Consider the following 21234-nt stretch of genomic DNA (forward strand, 5'->3'; position numbering starts at 1 on the left):
TGATTCTGATATAAGTGCACAAAACAGTAAATTTGACTTATTATAAATAACTTTAAAACACAAACAAAACAAAATACATATAACTTAAACCATTGTCAGTTTTAACGAGAATAATGTTATATTGGGCTTATTTTAAAAAATGGAAACGTATAAAGTCATTGTTATATTGGGCTTAGCTTTAGAGTAAGTTATAGACTTCACAAATTAATTAAAAACTTACCGTTAAGACGACAATGCTTGACTTACTGACAACATACTGATGTAGGCTTATGTTTAATGTACTGCACAACTTTTTTATAACACGAACCCACAGTGTTCTGCCGGGACTTTAAACTTTTATAAAACTAAAGCGTCTGCTCTCCGCCTCTTTTATTTAAGAAAGGGTGTAAAGTTGCGCGAGCTTATTTAATCAATTGCTTTGAAATGAGCATGTAACAGCACAAGCAGCTGTACTCCCACAGACTGCGCATCAGTTAAAGCGCGTCCTTTCTCCGCCTCGCGTCATTTATTCCGCTTGCGTTTGAAACAACTCGCAAGTGGACAAAAAAGACTGATTAAAACCACCAAATGTAAACAGGAATGTGTCTCTCTCGTCCACTTATAATCCAATCGACCAAAGCGCGTCTTAATACCAGGTGTAAAATGTATTGAAGAAACCGCGTGACTGCCGCGCCCGCCACCTGAACTGAGAGACTGACTGAAGTGAAGGGGGTGGGGGATTGGCTGATGTCACTACAGTGAGTGACCCGAGTCGCCATTAGCAACCAATAGGGCGCACTCTGCTGGACAAACAAGTACTTACATCTTTCAAAAGCATTTAATGTGTTCTGTAAGGAACGTTCATATCGGCTTCATATCTGCGGCTTATACACCGATACAGATATATCTGCGACATGCTCATATCGGCCGATAAAATCGGCAAAACGATAAATCGGTCGGGCTCTAATATTTATTATTGTATGACACCTCATGTAATGAAAAAGTGAAAATAAAAGTATGTTCTGATGTCTTGCTGTTCTGTTTTTAAACTGATAGACCTTATAAAGTGCTATAAATAAGAAAAAAACAAGAAAAAAACAAATAAAAAATAATCCTCCTGACTGCTGATAAATGAAAGAGTTCTTTATAGCACCACTGAGGTTCTATTTAGCACTTTTTCAAGGCAAGGTTCTATATAGAACCATCTAAAAAAGGGTTCTATATAGTACCAGAAAGGGTGCTGCTATTGTTACAAGCTGAAGAACCCTTATTTGGTACTATATAGAACCATTTTTCTTAAGAGTGTATGTATGTGGCATACGCTTTTAACCAAAGAGACTTACAGTGCATTCAAGCTGTATGCATCATTGCGTGTTAACTGGGAATCGAACCCAAAACCTTTTGCACAGCTACCAACTTAGGAACACAGTTATGGCACAGAACAAACTCTTAAAGAAACAAACACCAATACTAAACACACACACAATCTCTGTATAAAAGACCAAAGTCAGTGCATGTTCACAATCACACACAATACACCGACACACGTGTACACACACATGCACACTCACACTCACACACAGGATAGTAAATCTAATCTTAAGCCCTCCTTAAGTGAAGTACAAGCAGAAGAAATAAATTTAGCTACAAACACACAAGCATTCAGATAACAAAAACTTTACACATTCTCTATATAAGACCCCAATGTTCCCCTGTTTACTAAACCCAGACAGATTAAACCTGGACAAACCAATCAAAAAATACAAATCCACAACAGTGAGTCTGTGGAATATAATCATCTGTCTCTGTGTCCAAATCTCTTACAGTGATATTATGTCCTATAAAACAGTAGTTATCTTACTGGTGAGAAATAATTGCCTACAAAAACTTCTGGGTTGGGTGATATTGACTGAAATTCATATCTTAGTTTTGGGATTAACTGTAAAATAAATGTTTACATCAGCTCAAAGCCTTGTGTGAGGTGTGACAATCACCTTTATTAAATCAGCTTATGATGAAAATAAAATTGAATTCCTCTTCATGACTTAAAACAGAGGTTTTAAATAGTGATGCACCGATGTATCGGCCAATTTTTGATGAATTTGAAACCATCGGCATATCCGCAATAGCACGAGAAAGGCCGATACTGATTGTTTATTAATTAACTGCATAAAGAAATCCATTAAATGTAAAAAAAAAATGAGTTGATGTTGTTAATAAAATAAATGCTGAATAGCAAAAACCACCTTTGAAGGTTGTCATGCTGTCTTATTATATTTGTTTTAGCTTAATTTCTGGCTCTCTTATTATGTTGGTCAGTTGAATGTTAATTTGATCCAATCCATGTTCAACTTCAGTAAAAATAATTTGATGCAGAAATAAACTAGCTAATAGACCAACTGTATAGTATTGTATACAAGCGTTTAGTATCGGTATCGGCATCGGCTAGAAGTCGTCTGTTTAAATCGGAATCGGTATCGGCCCAAAAAATCCTATCGGTGCATCCCTAGTTTTCAAACTTTATGCCAAGGTCCTTCTGTTATAAACTTTTCCCTAACTATAAAGGTATATACATTTTAGGGCTGTCAAACTATTAAAATGTTTAATATCATGATGTGCCGATTAATTAATTAATTTAATTAATTGAGAATTTTACCCTAAAATTAAATTAAATAAACAGTGCTTTTCATGTTTTGTTTTGTTTTGTTTTGTTTTGTTTTCAGGTTGGACTGTGGTGTAGTACAGAAACTGAATTAAAGCAACACCATGTAGTTTCCATGTAAAATGACTTACAGCTCCCCCATGTGGTTGAAAAGTGCAACAGGGGGGCGGGGCTGTGTTTGCTACCCTCCACCGCCACTTTCAGAGTGTGCTTTTAGCAGCTAGGAGGCTGCTCAGGTTGCAACGACAGTACAATTTGTCCAGTTAAAAGTTGTTCTATCACTGAAATAATTTTAGAGACATTATTTAAAGGTCAAAAAACTACATAGTGTTGCTTTAAGTAATCAAATCTAAAATAATACTGCATACACTGTAAAAAATGATGTGATTTGAAGTCATATCAATGTTTTTTAGGTTAGTTTAAAGACCTACACTTTTTAAAAACCAATAATATTGGACTTGGACCATCTAACTTGTTCAAAGACATCCATTTCACTTAAGGAATGCCCTAAAGGGGGTCGCACACTGGACAAGCAGCGCAGTGCCGTGTCTCGCCATGAATCTAAAAACAAAACACATTATTTTCTGTATGTACGCACACGGCGACATAAATAACAACATATTTGTCCCAAATCATTAGCGATTAACATTGGCTGCTAACGTATATTTTGCATTTTGAAGTAGACGCTATGTGACTAAGCTTGCGCTATTTAGTGTGCACTTCTGGTGTACGATACCTCCGAGTTGTCCTAGACGAGACGCGGCGCTGTGCTTTAATAAATTAAACTCTGTTTAGCGTTTAAGCTACAGCCTTGATTTCCACTTCACTCCATATAATTTAAACTTCATTTCATGTTTTTACTACTTTCGCCTCTCTGACACAACACGCCAAGTAAACTAAACTTTTAGGCTATAAAAGCAGTTGTTTAATTAAAAGGCACCACAATATGAGAAAATGGCACCTACTCCAGTAAATTTTTATTTTACCAGGGGGACGCCCACATTTTCAATTCCCAGGTAGGTTTTGTGCGCTGTCTGAAGCCTTGAAAAGTGCGCACTCACACATAACTTAAACAATGTGTGAGCTAGGGATCGACCGATATGGATTTTTCAGTGCCGATGCTGATACCGATTTTTGTTTCATCAGCCTTAGCCGATGACCGATACAGGCTGACGATTTTCTTGAGCCGATATTTGGAGCCGATACTGCTTTTGCTCACTCAATTTACATCATAAAAATTATGTTAAAAAAATGGCATGTTGTTAAAAAGAGATGTTATTAGTTTGGACAGTTCTTACATGTATTTTAGTCTAGGACTAGTCTAATCCCATTCCGGGAAACCGCCCCATAGAGATGAGAAATGAAAACCCATTTTGTTCAGCTATGATCAGCTGTAAGGCCGAGCTTTCGATGTTGTCATGGAAAGGTAGGTTGTTTTTAGTCACATGACCTGCAGTCATTTGCGGCTTCCAGCACTCTGTCTGTAAATAATGCCGGGGAAAAAAAATCGGCGAACATGGAAGCCATGTATCGGCACACAAAACTCGCAAATATCGGCCCGATATATCGGCTGGCCCGATTTATCGGTTTATCACTAGTGTGAGCACTGCATTGAGATCTGTTTCGCATCTTTTGCTTAACTATTTAAAATGGCAAGGCCTGAAAGCATGTGAGATTATAAACTTTTGTGACTATATGCAGCACTGGCTTGATCGGTGTGTTAAAAAAATTTATGTATTATTTTCTAATTATGAGCCCAGTTTGAAAACCCATGACCTAAAACATCTTTATTTCTCATCAGCACACATACAGAATTATTCTACAATACAATGAAACTACATTTACATTAATCCTACTGGATCTTTGATGGAGCTTAAAAGTCCCATTATTTACAATAAAATAAAGATTTTAAACAACACAGTGTTACCTTTATAAGAATAAAGTCCTGTATTACAGCGTTTAATTGTGTACGTTTATCAAGGTCTACAAGCAGGTCCATTTTAAAGCCCTACAGGGTAAAGGAATTGAATTGCTACATACAGTACAGTAGAGATCCTATCGATTCTATTAGCTGGTGTCGTTTTGCTAACTTGGAACGAAATGAATAACAGCTTCAGAGACAGTGTGAACTGCTAAACATAGCAGAGCCGTATGCCACTGTTCAAAGCATGAGGTGGATACATTCAACAAAGCTCGAGGATTTTGCTTGTATTGCAGCTCTAGTTAGTGGATAAACTTGGGTTATATTATACCATACATTTTATTTAAATCACTATGTCTTGCATGATTTCCACAAGGATGCATTAGCGAGTATTTCAGACATTTAAAGAAAACAATCATTTGGTCTGGTGTGCAGGTCAGTTTCTCTTTAAACATTTTCATGACATTTACATTTTCCTATGTAACCATTACCACAACATCTTCAGATGAATAATAGATCCACACCAGAGGGGGCAAATATATAGGGGGTATATTATTCAATATAGCCTGAAGCTCACCAAGACAAGCCTCATTTAAACACCATATCATTTACATATTTTCAATTTTGGGCTCAGATAGTGTTGGGACTCGTTTATTGAAGCAAAAAGGCCTAAGAAGATAAACAGAGATATATCTGCCTTGGAGACTAGAGAACAAACAATTTGCAGATATTGCAACAATAAATTACCCGACTGTACTGTACTGTATACATCTAACCCATTACACTGTGAAGTTTTAAACGTGACATAAAAGGCAGATTGCTTTTAAAACCCCAGTGTTGTGCATAATTCACTGCTCATTAAAATGGTACCCTAAGGTGTTGCTGTTTGCTATGCCTCATTTCAACAAGATCACAGATGTACAATTAAGCTAGAATTACATAAAACAGTACTACAATGAACACTATACAGTATAACATCATGTATTTCCAACACAATCTCATTGCAATTTGTACATATTTAAAGAATTCGTATAAATTCGTATTATCAAATTTGTACGTTTTGTATGATCTACTTTCGCTATTGATGTAGTTCGGAATCATGGGTGACGTTTCATTCATGTATTTTTTTCTAATAATCGCACGTTTTTGTACAATTCACTTCCTTGTAAAATATGTACGAGTTGAGTTCACGTGAGACCAGTGGTATTTTTTATATAGTTTGTCTGACATTTGCACTGTTTATAACGTAGTATCTTACAATGCCTAAAACAATAACATTAAATGCATTTATGTAGCTCATAGTGTCAATTTAAAAAATTCTTTTTGTTTTGAGTCTTAAAATATTAACTTTAAGCGTTTATCATTAATTTTTTACAAATAATCGTACAAAGTTTGTGTCGATCAATAAAAAGAATCAATGAAGAAAGTGTATTTTACGGTATATAATATATTTTGGGTTAAAATTCTCGATAAAATAAAGTTTTTTCTTTAAGCGTTTATCATTAATTTGCTACAAATAATCGTACAAAGTTTGTGTCGATCAATAAAAAGAATCAATGAAGAAAGTGTATTTTACGGTATATAATATATTTTGGGTTGAAATTCTGGATAAAATAACTTTATTGTAATATGTGACCCTGTACCACAAAATCGCACGGGTATACTTGTAACAATACGTTGTTTGGGTCAAAATTATAAATTTTTTATGCCAAAATTCCACACCAAATCTCACGGCAAGTCGTGTTATAGTCACGAAAAATGTGATTAATTTATCGTGTCAATGGCACTAAATTCAGGTTTTTTTAGCACGAATGTCTTTTTGTTGTCAGTCACACAAATGTCTCGTGTCGGTGGCACGACTTTCTTTTTCGTGTCATTTTATATATTGTTTTCTCATCGTTTTTTCATATTTTCTGACCATTGTCGCTTGGGGTTACAATCACTTTCTGTTACATTTTTAGACATCCTAACCCAAACCTCAACTGTAACCCCAACTAAAGGCGAGAATAGTTTTAAAATCAGAAGAAAAACATGTAGAAACCAATACATAAAAGAACATCCTAACCCAAACCACAAATCTAACCCCAACCCCAAATGAAAATGATTTAAACAATTCATAAAAATGACGTGAAAAAGAAAGTCGTGCCACGGTCACGAAAAACTATTTTTATAAATTTGTGCTGAATGACACAAAATAGACATTCTTGCTCAAGGCACAACAAAATGCTGAATTTTGTGCCATGGACACAAATAAATAAATCAAATTTTTTGTGACTATAACGCGAAATGCAAAATTCATTAGGATATGAAGTTAAGATCATGTTTCATGAAGATGTAAATTTTCTACTTTAAATATGTACTTTCCTACTTTTAAAAGTCTCAAATATCTTATTTACTTTATAGAAATCACATTTTGTTTCCTTCAAAGTCTTTACATCAGGATGGGGTTACTGGAAAAACCACAGACAGTTTTTGAGATCAATGGAAACCGAGAAGTACATAGTGTATCTCTCTGAAGTTATTTACAGGGTTCATCCAGCATGGCAGCTGAAGAAGTTAAGATCTAATAGTAATGGAAAGCAATAAGAAACCAATTCAATTAATGAACACTGAGCTAAATGACTTGACTTGTGAAGACATTGTGTGGCATTGTTGAACCAAATGACAGTAAATGGTAAGAAATGGTAAGAAGAAGTGACGTTCCCAAAACATTAGGAGAATATTTCCAGTCTCACAGTATCTACACTGTTTTAACTTCAACAGTTCATTCTTTGAAAACAGAAAACTCATAATCGATCCATTATTTCACAGTGAATGGAGACACTGTACAAAAATATAACATCCTCCATTCATTTCTATTTCTCTCTCACACGGCTTTTCTTCTTTCTCATTCACATAGAAATGAAACAAACATCAACACTCGAACATCCATTTAGCCATTCGTACATACTGTACATTCTTATATTCACATTAAAGCCTTTTTCATTCATCTCTCTCTGTCTCTCAACAATGAAATATTGCTCTCCATATTCTCATTACTTGGAAACCACAAAATAAAAAATTCAGTCCCTTGTCTCGTATTACAGTACCTCACCTACTTTCTTACAAACAAAAAACAAGAATCCGTACAAGAAAAATACATCAGTACATCTCTATACAAAGGCATACACAATTCCAGAAACTTTTATTTTTTATTTATTTGTTGTGTGTATTCAAATAGCAGATAACATACAGCATGATGTGCTGATGAGATCATTATGTAAATTTTCTCTCATTAGTAAGAACAATGTAATAAACTTGTAGTATAAAAAATATGCTATCTAATATTTATCATCATGAACATGTGAATAAATTATTAAAAAAGCAGTGTGATCACATTAGTCTATTTTGTTTTGCTTGATGATGTTCACTGTTTTAAGAGCGAATGACTTTTATATGAAGCAGAACGAGACTGCAACAATCAGATTAGGAGAACAAAAGGTTTGTGAGAAACTGTGTGAAGAACAGCAGGGTTTGATGTCTAACTGGATTTTACCCTACAGAGTGGAGTTGTAGTGGGATGAAAGCAGGTTTTGTTGGTTGTGGGAGTACACAATGCAGGTCAGTGTGTACAAGGAAAGAAGACATTTAAAGATGGAGAAGATATGAATTGATGGCTTTACAATGCACCTTTAAAAGCGGTGATATCAAGGAATTTAATTTTTTCATTAATCTGAAAATGAACTATGAAACATTGTTTTTGAAATTAAGACGCAAAAATTGTATTTGTCCTGAAGTTCAACAAATACTGCAACATCACTGAGGCTGCGTCCGAAACCGCCTACTTCGTTACTATATAGTATGCGAAAAGCAGTAGACGAGGCGACCAGTATGTCCGAATTCAAGTATTCCACAAACAGTAGGCGAAAACTACCCAGATGACCTACTACTTTCGGCAAGATCCCGAAGTGTTAATTCGATGGACTCTTTACTATCCCATGAGCCCCCAGAGAGGAGTTATTCAACGAAGAAGAAGATGTGTTGTTTTATAAAAAAGTCCCTTGTGGTAAAATTGTGCTAGTTTAATGTCATTCAAGTTAACGACTTGTCACGACAGCGTATGTCACGTGATATATCAACATTGCAGACATAGTACGTCCACATCGGGTGAGCCTCGTATGAAAAGTGAACCTGCTGGCTCTTTAATCGCCCCCTGGTGGCTAGATGCAGTACAAGTCATAAACCCCGCCTCTCCATGCAAACGAACGGGATTTAGGTCAAAATAAACAATAAATTACACTTCCAATAAAATTTTCCATTTTATGCTATAAAAACGGGGCATGTCATTATGATAGACATTTGTGATTGCCAGTTTCTCTGAGCAGACTGTCGGAGCTTCAAGAGAAATTGAAGATATAACTAACAATTAATTTTCAATTTCAATGTTATTTACACCGACAAAATGAGTTGTTCAGCAGTAAAATGTACTAACCAGCCTACAGGAGTTTTTTCAGTAAAGTTATAATATGTGGGCTTTATAATCTAATTAATAAATGTTATTAGCTAAGATAACACGCCTAACATAAGTTAAAATATACTGCATGAACTAAATATCGTTAATTTTGCTGTCCAAAACATTGTGATAGACTAATTTTTCATTTTTTTAATCTTTAAAAAAATAGCCATACTGTTTTAATATATACTGTAGTGTATTATTATGTGTCTTTAAGTTGTTAGTTGTATTTGTATTTGTATTGCACCTTATTTTAGCACGCCAGTCAAATGAGACGTTCAAGGGGCATGGCTAAATTGGGCGTGCGAGCATTTGGGTGGAAGTTTGATATCGCAGCATGCCCAGGCTCCCAAAGATATGTACACTAGATGTCACCTTGGGGTTCTAAGCATGCGTCAAACCCGCCACCATCTTGGAACAAGGTTCTTGTCATAGGAAGTAGCTAGGTAATGCTGCTATCTCCACCTGGACTTCGAATTCATGGACGATGCCGAACTTTTGTGCTGCGTATGGATGTTAAGCTTACTAGCATTATGCACTACATTTAGAAAAAGTAACATTTCTTAATATAAAAACTTTACATTTTCTCTGGACTCCATGCTTAATACATGTCTTACCATTGGAACGAACAAAAAAAAACTAGAAAATCACATTCATGACGATTTATGGTGATTTTCTTTTCTTTACACCTTTTCCTACAATAACGCGGATGCAGGGCTCCCCTGTTTCAAGATGGCGGCTCCATTTGACGCATTCTTTCCAATGAACTGCCGTAGCCAAAGCGACATCTAGTGTACATATCTATGCCCAGGCTCCAAACTGATGTTTTTGTGTAACATGTCAGCATCCATCGTCGTACATTTTACAATCAGTTCATTATATTAGAAGGAAGTGGCCATCTTTTTTTACAGTCTATGGTCCAAATTCATTCATACTATTCATATTATATAGTACCTACTGTTTTAACGGTCGATGAGTAGGGACTTCATCTAATTCAGTACCTACTATCACAGTACAAGATTTCGGACACAGCCTCAGATCAGTCTACACCACTTTTGATCAAAAACTTGGCCTTTTCAGTTATGCAAGTTTTGTAAAAAGACTAGTTTAATGATGGAATATAACCATATTTGACATGAAAACATTACTAACATTGTAAGTGGGCTTCAGAGGAAAAATATGAAACAATAACAAATATGTCCTGAGCTAAAAATAAACCTACAAAGAAGTTTTAAAAAGCATGTGTCTGTGTATTTGTTTAGGTTGCCAACCCTGCGAGTGCAGAAGAGACTAGTAGTGATGTAATTGCATTTCATCAACATCCAAACGAATCAGAGCCATCAGAAGCTCTTCTTTCTTAATGTCGCTTGAAAGACTTGATCTATGGCCGGAGTTAATAAAACATTTACTTCCCTTTTCTAAAATAACGTTACTCCACACACACAACGAGTTCAAGTGGGTTTTAAGAAAACACTACAGTCGTGACAGTGACCAAAAAAAAAACACCTGTGCACCATCTACTGGCATCCTAACAAACATCACAATGCCTACATTTCGTTTATATTTTGAAACATTAAAGTGAATTATAATAATAGTTTGAGATACCGTGCCATCGGACGCTCGCGCCGGAATCCACGAGAGGACAATCCGTGAGGTTCTAATCGGAGCTGTTTACAATTTCGGACTGGAGATTTCGTCGGCTAGTCTGGCAACAGTAAATGTTCCTTGAAGCGACTTAAGATATTATACTAAATTAATGATAGTCAATTTTAGAACTATTAAACAGGAACATTACGAGATAACCACTTAACTTTTTCTCCTGAAAGCGTAGCAACTTAGCATGACGTCACGTGGTACAAATCGATGAAAATCTGAATCCTGAGGTAAAACTCGTACAACATCACTTGGCGATGAAAGAAACGAAAAAAGCCGTGCTCAGATGTGTTCAAAATCACGCGGGGCTGCGCAGACATATTAGGCTTGTTCGACTTCATGCGGCGCCGCAAGAACCTTCAGCCGGATGACGTCAAAGTACCGCGAGAGCGATTTGCGAACTCATACGGAGGAATCTCCTTTAAATCGCTCTCGCGGTACTTTGACGTCATCCGGCTGAAGGTTCTTACGGCGCCGCATGAAGTCGAACACACCTATTGACGTATGATGTAAATGTACCGCGAGATGATTTGTAGGCTATGATGTCATACGCCGATCGGTCTGCGCAGCGCCTCGTGAAACGCGCACGCAGATTATGCATTTTCACATTTTAAAAGACGCAAATGGAAGAGAAAACGGATCAATGCGACCCTGAAAGTGTTTTGAATGTTACGATTTCAACTTCACGCCTAAAATGGCTGTGATTAAATGAGTTAAGCAGGAAGTTGCTAAAGTATTTTGTTAGATGGAGAACTGCGTTGAGGTCTCACCCATGTCTGGGTTATATTGTGGATGAGTCAATTCACATCTTAAGCACTTTAAAATAAATAACCAGCAGTTATGAGTCAAGATGTGCAAATGCTTCGACCTGAATTTCATTAGATTCTTGAACAGCATCATGACTCATTTGTCACTCCTCAAAATAAAAATAGCACAAACTTTTGCTTTTCAAGAAATATTAAATGCTTCCAGACGTTGTTTATTCAGTCGTGATTTTAAATTAACCAGAGAAACAGAGAGAGATAGAAAATTAAACTTACAACACAGAAAAAAAACATAACAAATGTAATTGTTTAAAAGATATTTCTTCATTATTTGTTTATGTTATCTCCTAAATTCTTAATGAGGAGTCTTACTATGAATAAAAGATTATGAAGGCAAGCATTGGTTTTATTATAGGCTAAGTTAATCATGTTTAATACTGAAGATAAGACAAGAAATTGTATTAATGGAGTAAACAGGATACATTAGGATTTGATACTGACTTTAACTGATTTTATCATGGGACTTAACAAAATAAGAACTGGTTAACATCCATCTAATCTCCCCACTGTGCCCCTTAACCTAAAATCTTATTAATAAATAAGGAGCTCTATTAATAATGCATACAACTTCATGTGTCATTTAGGGATTTCTGAAATGGATTTGACATTTGACATTCGCTTTTAATTCTTTTCACTCCTTTTTTTGTACATTGTTGTATTTACATACCATATACAGTATAGTCATTTCATTAAAGAGATTTCATTTATGTCCACATGTTGTGATGTGCACTAAACAAAAATCTGCTAGTACATGTTTTGCAAGCTTTAAAATAAACTATATTATTTCTTCATTTATCGACTTCTCTTTAAACTCTATTTGGTTTCAAGTCATTTTAAAAGATATATGCACACTTTTACGTCTCCAATTAAGATGTTTCTTCAAATAGTAGTTTTATCCCCAAAACAACAAATAATGTAAAATCAGCATGACTAATAAATATTGCTTTGATATCATTTAACATCATCCCAGGTAACAAACCAAAGCAAAAAAAAGTTTAGTATGCAATAAATTGTTTCTGTTGATCAAATTTCACGACATACTGGACAAATGTTTGTCATGAGCCAAATTATTTAAATGTCGCCCTGTCACTGTTTATTACTAGTCTTTTTTATTATTGTTTTCTCAGATGAAAGAGTTTCTCTTTACAAACTGCAAATGTAAAGGCTAAAAAATGAGCTGGTCTTGTCTGGATTCATTAAAATAGCACAATAGACATATATGCACTTTTAATAAACACTTTTCTTTCTCGTTGCTTCTTTCGTTTCCTTTGCCTCATTGTCTAATCCTGTTTTCAACCCCCACCTCACTTCAACCTACTAGATTACGAATCGGTCCCCAAAGAGGGCCGGTCGTCTTGGTTACGAGCCCCACCCTGTCCAATTCAGGGCTGACATCATGTAGAAACATATACCTCTGCTTAATATAATCAATACCGAAATGTACTGCTTTTTTATTAAAACAGAATATGCAATAGTAACAATATATGTTATTATGTACTATTCATTATATGTGAAGATACAATATTAATTATCTAACCATCTGTGTATTCCATGCTCATTTCTTCTAGAACACAATACTTTATATATAAATGGATGTGTTTATTGTACATGTTTGTGCACATTTACAAAAATGCTAAATCAAGTATATATATATTGCAAAAACTAAATTAATACTATGCTGACATTGGACCTTTACTATATGACGTCTCATGGGCTCGAGGACCCCGTTTCCAGACCCTTGTTGCTGTGGCAACAGTGGAGTGTCATTCCAGCAAGCATCTTCCATCTGTGTTGCTGTTAAGCATCCAGGAGACGCCCCAGGCATCCGAGTATAGCCATGTTTTTATCTGTTGCCACTGAAAGAATGTACAAGCTTGTACAACTGAGTGAATGTCTAACAATGCACCAAAAGAAAATTCTGATATCTTATACATTTACATCTTGAGGATCACACAGACTGACAGTCTCAACTAACTCAACAAGCAATAGCTGTCTTTCACCATCTGGACTCACTTCTAGCCAACATAAACTTGAATTTGTTTACTTGTACATGCATGATATTTCATCATGTAAGCAAAGTCATTTACAAGGTGTTTGGTTTTATTTATTTTCATGCTTAGACATGAAATGAAAAAGCCAAAATTTGCCTTGTTCTAGATTGGATGTCTGGGCTGTGTTTGAACGGCTATTAGACATCTTTTAAATGCAAAATTGCTTTCTGGGAATGAACTTCCCAAGAGCAAACCTCATGTGTTTCTTCTGCACCTGTGACGGTTCACACTGAGCACAATAAGACACAGTGCAGTTCAATGAGAGGGCAGCTTCACAGGTGCACAACTAATGGAAGAAAGTGACATTTAATTTAAAAGCCAAATTAAACGATTTCACAGACTTCAGATCCATAAATGCCCTCAGTTTCTCATAAACACCAGAACACAATATCTATATGTGCTTAAATGTTATAGACATGCAATAATAACAGTGAACCGCTGTACCTCATTCTGACAAAGCATTCAAAATGTTGTTTCTGACACTACAAAAACTCTTCAATATTTAGTGTTTTGGGCTGTTGCAATACAGTAGTTTAGTACTTAAGGGTTTGTGGTTTTGAAAAACCTTTAACCCTCAATATAAGCATTAGTATCTCTAATACAGTTATGTTTGTCTAGTAAGCGTTTTTGTGTGTATGTACAGTGAAAAAACATTCATAAGAACTACATCAGCATCTTCTCTTAAAAGCGGTGCTCTTGTTGAGAGCTGTATCACCCCCTGAGGACATTATACTTCATTGACAAATACCCTCATAAAATACCACATGCAGAAAATGGGGCATGAGAAAAAACTGACTACATGAGTTGCCAGCTTTAGGTATAACTGAAGATTTTGAGTTAATGCTGATATCTTGCAAGCAGCACTGATTGATAAAATTATATTCAATCATAGATTGTAAAAAAATATTGACGTAGTGTCCGTGACGTCACCCATAGGTTTGCCGCACGTCAAGGCGCATCATAGATATACACTAGATGTCGCCTTGGGGTTCTAAGCATTTGTCAAAACCATCGCCATTTTGAAACAGGGGTCTTGTCATAGGAAGTATCTAGGTAATGCTGCTATTTCCGACTCTACTTCGAATTCATGGACGATGCCGGACTTTTGTGCTGCGTATGGATGTTAGGCCTACTAGCACATGCATTATAGTTAGAAAAAGTAGATTTTCATAATATCAAAACTTTATTTTTTTTCTGGACTCAATGCTAAATACATGTCAGACTATTGGAACGAACCAACAAAAACCTCTAGAAAATCGCATTCATGGCAATTTATTTCCGTTACACCATTGCCTACAATGACGCTGATGCAGGGCTCCCCGTTTCAAGATGGCGGCTCTATTTGACGCATTTTTCCAATGAACTGCCGTAGCCAAGGCGACATCTAGTGTACATATCTATAACCGTGCATCACTCGCGGATAATCGAAAATCGGTAAAGAGGCGGGACGTTGGGTGAAGCTGAGGTGGCTGCTTTCTGAAACCACGCCCACGTAGCTCGACTCTAGTGACAGCAGTGGAAGTTCAGCCATCACTCAAGTGGCCACGCCCTTAATTATGCAGAACTTTAAGGCTTAATATAATTTACGGATGAGTTACGAAAAAACCCTCACAGTTGTCATAAAGTGCAAAATAAGCTATAAAGACCAAAAAACACTTTTTGTGCCAGGCTGTAAACATATTTTCTACTGTAAAGTGGGGCATTTTAACATGGAGGTCTATGGGAATTGACTCCCTTCTGGAGCCTTTAGTGGCCAGTCGATGAATTGCAGTTTAGGTCACTTCAGTATTGGCTTCATCAGAGAGCTCGAAAGGTTGCCCCTCGCATTCAATAAGTGTCTGTTTGTCCTGTTTTTTTTATTATATGGATTTTTCGTAGTTTTGCTTCTGTTTGCCTTAGTTCATCTTCACGTTCATTGTCTTCACCTGTTCTCCATCACGTTAATCATTATATTGTCATCACTTGTGTCTTGTTTAGTTAATCATTAGTCTTGTATTTATACCCCTGCCTTCATCTAGTCATTGTCCAATTTCGTCTACATTATGCGTGTATGTTTGCCTATCATTCTGGTTGTTGTTTTGGTATTATTAAAGTTTATGATTTTTGGAATTTCCTCATCTTCCTCTACACACACCCTGACAGTTTTGCTCATCTTTGCCCTTCTTGATTTTCACCTGTGTTTTTGTATCTTTATTAGACCAAGTATTTCATGTTTCCTGCATTTCACACTGTAAAAAATGAAGCATGAAGTTATAAAAATAATTTGGTTTTGTAAGTCAATTCAACCTATTATTTTAAGTTTTGACTTACAAAAGTTAACATAACTTATTACACGGCTCCCCGGAATGCTTGATTCTGATTGGTCAGTTGAGACATTTGCAGGTTCGTTCTTTTCAAAAAATAAACGCTCCAAAGTAATAACGCATATAGCCGGTACTACTTGTACGAGTAAAATCGCTCCGCGCCAATAAAGATCAATAAAGATTACTGTTTGGCGCCATCTTGTGACAAACACTGGACAACCACGACAAGACATACAGCTTACTGAGACTGAACTTGACAAAATAGAGCATGACAGCTACGAAGCCAACACACAAAAAAATACAGAATGGGCATTAAAACTTCTCAAAGACTGGCTAAAAGAGAAAAAATGGAGACAGACAAGTATGAAGCAGAGGATCTTAATAAGGTATTACCATCATTTTATGCATCTGTGCAAAGTTTAGCGGAAGGATAAAAATGTTAATTTAAAACAAATATGCCAATAAAATGTTTCAAATTCATATTCATGTCCATTTTTTTTCTTATGTGGCAAGTAGCCGTGTAATAAGCGGGATAATGTAGAGGCAGCCGGTAGTTATTGGGAAAAAGCCCCTTCAGTGTGATACAAGACCCTCCGCTTCGCGTCGGGTCCTGATCACACTGTCGGGGCTTATTTCCCGATAACTACCGGCTGCCTCTACATTATCCCTTACTTATAAAAACATGTTAAAATTGTTTAACTTACCAAAAGTAAGTTAAAGTAACATAAAAATATATGTTAATTTGACAAAAATGCTGCATATTTTTTTTACAGTTTAGTGATTATTTTTAATATAATGAGAGTTTTCAATTTGTTTCTCTCTATACATGCAGCATAAAGATACTGTATTAAAGCAAATGCTCTTTATATTTTAAATAGATGGCACAAGCAAATTCTTATGCAAATAATTTTACAATTTTCTAACATTTTTACTGATATAAGAATAGATGGAGTCTTCACAAGAATGCGAAACTTTCAGGAACGTGTCTATAGTTAATTCAGGCGTACGTATTTTACAAGTTGGCTAATTCATATGAATTCGTACAACCTGAATCATACAAAAACATATGATCATTACTAGAAAGAAATTCATGTTTTTTATGTACAGGTTTATGTCAATCTATAGTAAAAAAACAATGATGTAATTAAATGCATGATTATTTTACGCAAATTTACAAAAAGTGTTACTCTCATCAAGTGTATTTTAGTATTAATTTTAGCTTTTAGTAAATATTTTAATTAACACAAGAGGACCTATCATCAGCCAAGGATGCTAATAAACACATTTAAAACTAACACACAAAGTTGCACACATCCTTTTCCCCCAGCACTTTACCATATTAAAATCCAGAAGTCTGCATATTTTCTCCTAAAATCAAGGCAGTAAAGGATTCAGACTCTGACTCATTAGCACTCAAACGTCTGTCACAGTGATCTCACATCAGATTAAACTTCAATCACACTGCACACGCGCATCCCAACATATCAATAATTCAAACCTTATTGATCCTGCATCCCAGTGAAAGTCAAATCACACTGCTGAATCTCTGCTAATTCAGCTCACAGGTCTTTACTGACAGACAGTAACAAATATCACAGAGGTGACCCGTGTCAAATATATCTGACTGCATCAGGATCCCAACCTTTGACCCAATAAGTGTTGAATTTCAAAATTATTTGTCAGAGATAAAAACAGTAACCATAACCTAAATCATTTTAAAGAACTAAACTCACAAAAATAGATCATTTCAAGATAACTAAACCAACACTATCACTAACAAAATGATCAATAAATGCTCCCTAGCTGTCACTAGGGCGGTACCCTTTCAAAAAGTATACAATTGCACCTAAACAGTGCACATTAGTATTTTGATTGCCATTTAAAATTTCATGGATTTCGATTACTTTTTACAGTCTGGAAATTTCAATACAATTTAAATATATCTATATAGCACATTTTTCACAGTTTGCATTGTTACAAAGCAGCTTTACAGTAAATGCATCCTATTGCAGACAGTAGAGACCAAAGTGGAAATGATAAAACAATGAAATGCATAGAGTAAATTATTGCAATATGTACATTGCTGACACTAACAGTAAAAATTATAGTACGTTTGTGGCAGTGCTTTTAAGTAGGTATGTTTGTACATACAGTACAATAAGATTGTAAGTAGAAAAATAACTAAATTCATTTCAAATGCATCAGATGCTTACAATAACATTTACCATGACCATGCTGTGTGTAGAGCAAGTTTATTATTTTGCATCCATTACAAGTCAAGCCACCTTAATCCTTAATATCTGTGACTTTTCTCGTCATAACACTGTGAAGTTATGTGGGTGGCAAAGTTTCATTTCCTTTTTATAATCAACTTATGAGACTTCGGCTGCAAATCGTGGGCTTGTTGTTTATTATGCACCAGAAGTGTTGGTGCTAAAAATACGGTTCTTGATTAACAGTTATGGCTCATTTTCAGTTCTGAGCTTATGAGACGAAAATCACCACAGTGGTCTCTTATATACATAATTACATGCACAAAGCATTATAAACATATTAATATTGATGACTTCATCGGTCAAGGATGTAGTGCGCACACAAAGAGCATCAGACACGCCCCGCTCATGACATCAGACACATGGAACAAAGGTGTTTATCTGACTTCATTTCACACCAATACAAACCCTTCACCTGTACTCTCTGTATGTTGTGCATACATAAATAGTGCATATTGTTCACCTGACATATTATATTTAAAAAATAAACATGCATTCTCAATCTGATTCAGTAATGAAAGAACTAAGAACCGAATGGGTGGGGAGGAAAGGTGAGACCAGATAAAATGTCTGTATTTTTGTGAAAAAGAAAAAGATACTTATGAGTAATTACAATAATAAACAAACCAAATCAGCATTTCTCCAGCACACATTTTGTTTTTCTGTCATGGTGGACACTTTATTGTACTTCTATTGCTTTAATTTTGACCTAATGTTATGTGTGGACACCATTAAGTGCACTACACTATTTAGGTGCCTTCTGGCTTTACTATGCAGACGACACACCCATTACACCTCTTATCTTCACCTCACAACACTACTTTATAAAAACAAAACCATCTACACAGCGTGAAAAACCAATCTGACCTAAAGATACAAAGAGTCTGGCACCTGCCAACCAAACATCAAACTCAGAAGCAGACTGAAATTTAAGATGTGAATACAAAGAAAATTGTAAATTAAAGTAGTTCATCCCAAGACAGTAATCCCTCCTAAACTCTATTTAAGAAAAACAAAGCCTAGTGTTGTTCACAAAAGACCTCAGGAACTTCACAGATCTTCCACCATCAAAACACCGCAGATCCCCAAAGTGAAGCTCATGTTTACCTTCTTTGGCCGCCTCCTCCTCCCCCCAAGACCGTTGAGTCTGTCGGTAGCCTCCATCCTCAGATGGGACTGAGTATCTTCATTCATTCCCTTTTCAAATATTCAATGTATCCCTCCTGCGGTCTTTTATCAATGTAGACACTCAATAGATCCTCAGTTCAACCGGCCAATGAAGATCCAACTCCACTCCCTCCAGTCTGATAGTTCACAGTGGCAATAGTAACAAATAAAGAGCAAGAGACTGGAAAAGGGGAGTGGCCCAAAGAGAGAAAGAGAGAGAGAGAGAGAGAGAGAGAGAGAGAGAGAGAGAGAGATGGGCGCTCAAAGGAGGGTGGCAAATAAGGGGTTGGCGGGAGGAGGGAAGCACAATGGAGTCACCATGGTAACAACTCCCACTAATGTTTATCGGGAAGCACAACCAGCCCCAGTTGCCACCCGTACTGTGTGTGTGTGTGTGTGTGTGTGTGTGTGTGTGTGTGTGTGTGTGTGTGTGTGTGTGTGTGTGCAAGATGTAAACATCTTGTTTATTTCTGACTGTGAAAGTAAAATAAGTAAAAAAGGTAAAATATGAACTTATTTATATATATATATATATATATATATATATATATATATATATATATATATATATATATATATATATATATATATATATATATATATATATTAGATCATATTTTACCTAAAGAAAATTTAAACACAAATAATTTCATGGCACATTTTTTTGTGCTGGGCAAAGATTAATCGCGATTAATGGCATAGAAAATAGAAGTGATTTTTGGCATGATATACGAGTGTGTGCTGTTTAATTATTATACATAAATAAATAAATATATATACACATTAATGTATGTATTTAAGAAACATTTACATGTGTATATATTTTATTTATATTTTTATATATTCTGTATTTTATATATATATATATATATATATCAAGCCCGTAGGCAGGGGGGGTTCGGGTGGTTCGAACGAACCCCCCCTCACTGCCAAAAGGTCCAGAATTTAAGTCGTTTTTTTGCTTGATTATTGTCATCAGTGTTTTAATCAATGCGTGTGACAAATATTCTGGGTTCCTGTTTCAAATTAATATGATACATTATTGAAGCTGAACGCATGATTTCCGTCATTTTCTGATGCTCGTTTTATTTGACTCAACGCTCAGCGCTCGTTTGACTTCTGGCTGCGCTGCCCAGACCGATCGGCATGTGACGTCTTAGCACCGCGAGACCGATTAAAAAGTAAATGACTCAGTATGCTTTTAAATAGATTTCGCGGTAGTGTGGTGTCACAAGCCAACAGGTCTGAGCTGCACCCCGTTAAGTAAGATAAAGTCAAAATTATTCCGAGATGACCAATAAAATCAGACCAGGCAGACAGAAGTGCAACACAGGGGTCAGATGCGCAGTTAGTGGAAGTGCAAGAAAGATGTAAGTAATCAAACGCTGACTATTATACAGCCGTTTAATGATGTGAAATATGAAACGCAGTGATTGTCAAGGTGACAAGACAAGAAACATTACTGCAGCTGAGCACATATGGGTGTCCAAATTTAATGCGTTGCTTTAACTCCCTCCAGTAATTCACTTCCCATTATTCAGCGTGTTTAATAACAAAATTCAACGCCACTCTTTAATTCGATAAGATATCTTTTTTACTGTATGATTAGATTCACTGTGTTGTACTGAACTGCTGTGAAGTTTGAACTTGAAAACGCGACGCATCACGTGCGCGGTACAACACTTCATCCACCGGTAATGCGCGTGCACGGAGTTTAAATGAGCGCACGTTCATCTTTTGGCTTAAACATTTTATTGCGTTCGGTCTTAAAGCCCAATAAACAGTACCTGTTCAAGTCATTAAAGTTAATTAAATAACAAAAGAAGAGAAAATCACTCACTGGTCCTGACTGTAACCTATAGTGTTGAGCTCTGCTATTAAAAGTAAGTTTAAGGTTTATCGTGGAATT

At 35.9% G+C, this 21234-nt stretch overlaps 1 protein-coding gene across 1 annotated transcript in view; it reads right to left on the reverse strand.

Moving 5' to 3' along the window:
• ank2b (ankyrin 2b, neuronal) overlaps nucleotides 1-19481 on the reverse strand; it is a 153922-nt gene extending 134441 nt beyond the window's left edge. Inside the window, exon 1 of the mRNA XM_073859548.1 lies at nucleotides 19266-19481. Within this exon, the coding sequence (XP_073715649.1) occupies nucleotides 19266-19352 (87 nt within the window). The 5' untranslated portion in view covers nucleotides 19353-19481. The remainder of the gene's footprint in view (nucleotides 1-19265) is intronic.
• Between the last annotated feature and the right edge of the window lie 1753 nt (nucleotides 19482-21234).

The sequence above is a fragment of the Misgurnus anguillicaudatus genome, chromosome 21 (genome assembly GCF_027580225.2).
Source record: "Misgurnus anguillicaudatus chromosome 21, ASM2758022v2, whole genome shotgun sequence".
In the NCBI taxonomy this organism is placed as follows: domain Eukaryota; kingdom Metazoa; phylum Chordata; class Actinopteri; order Cypriniformes; family Cobitidae; genus Misgurnus; species Misgurnus anguillicaudatus.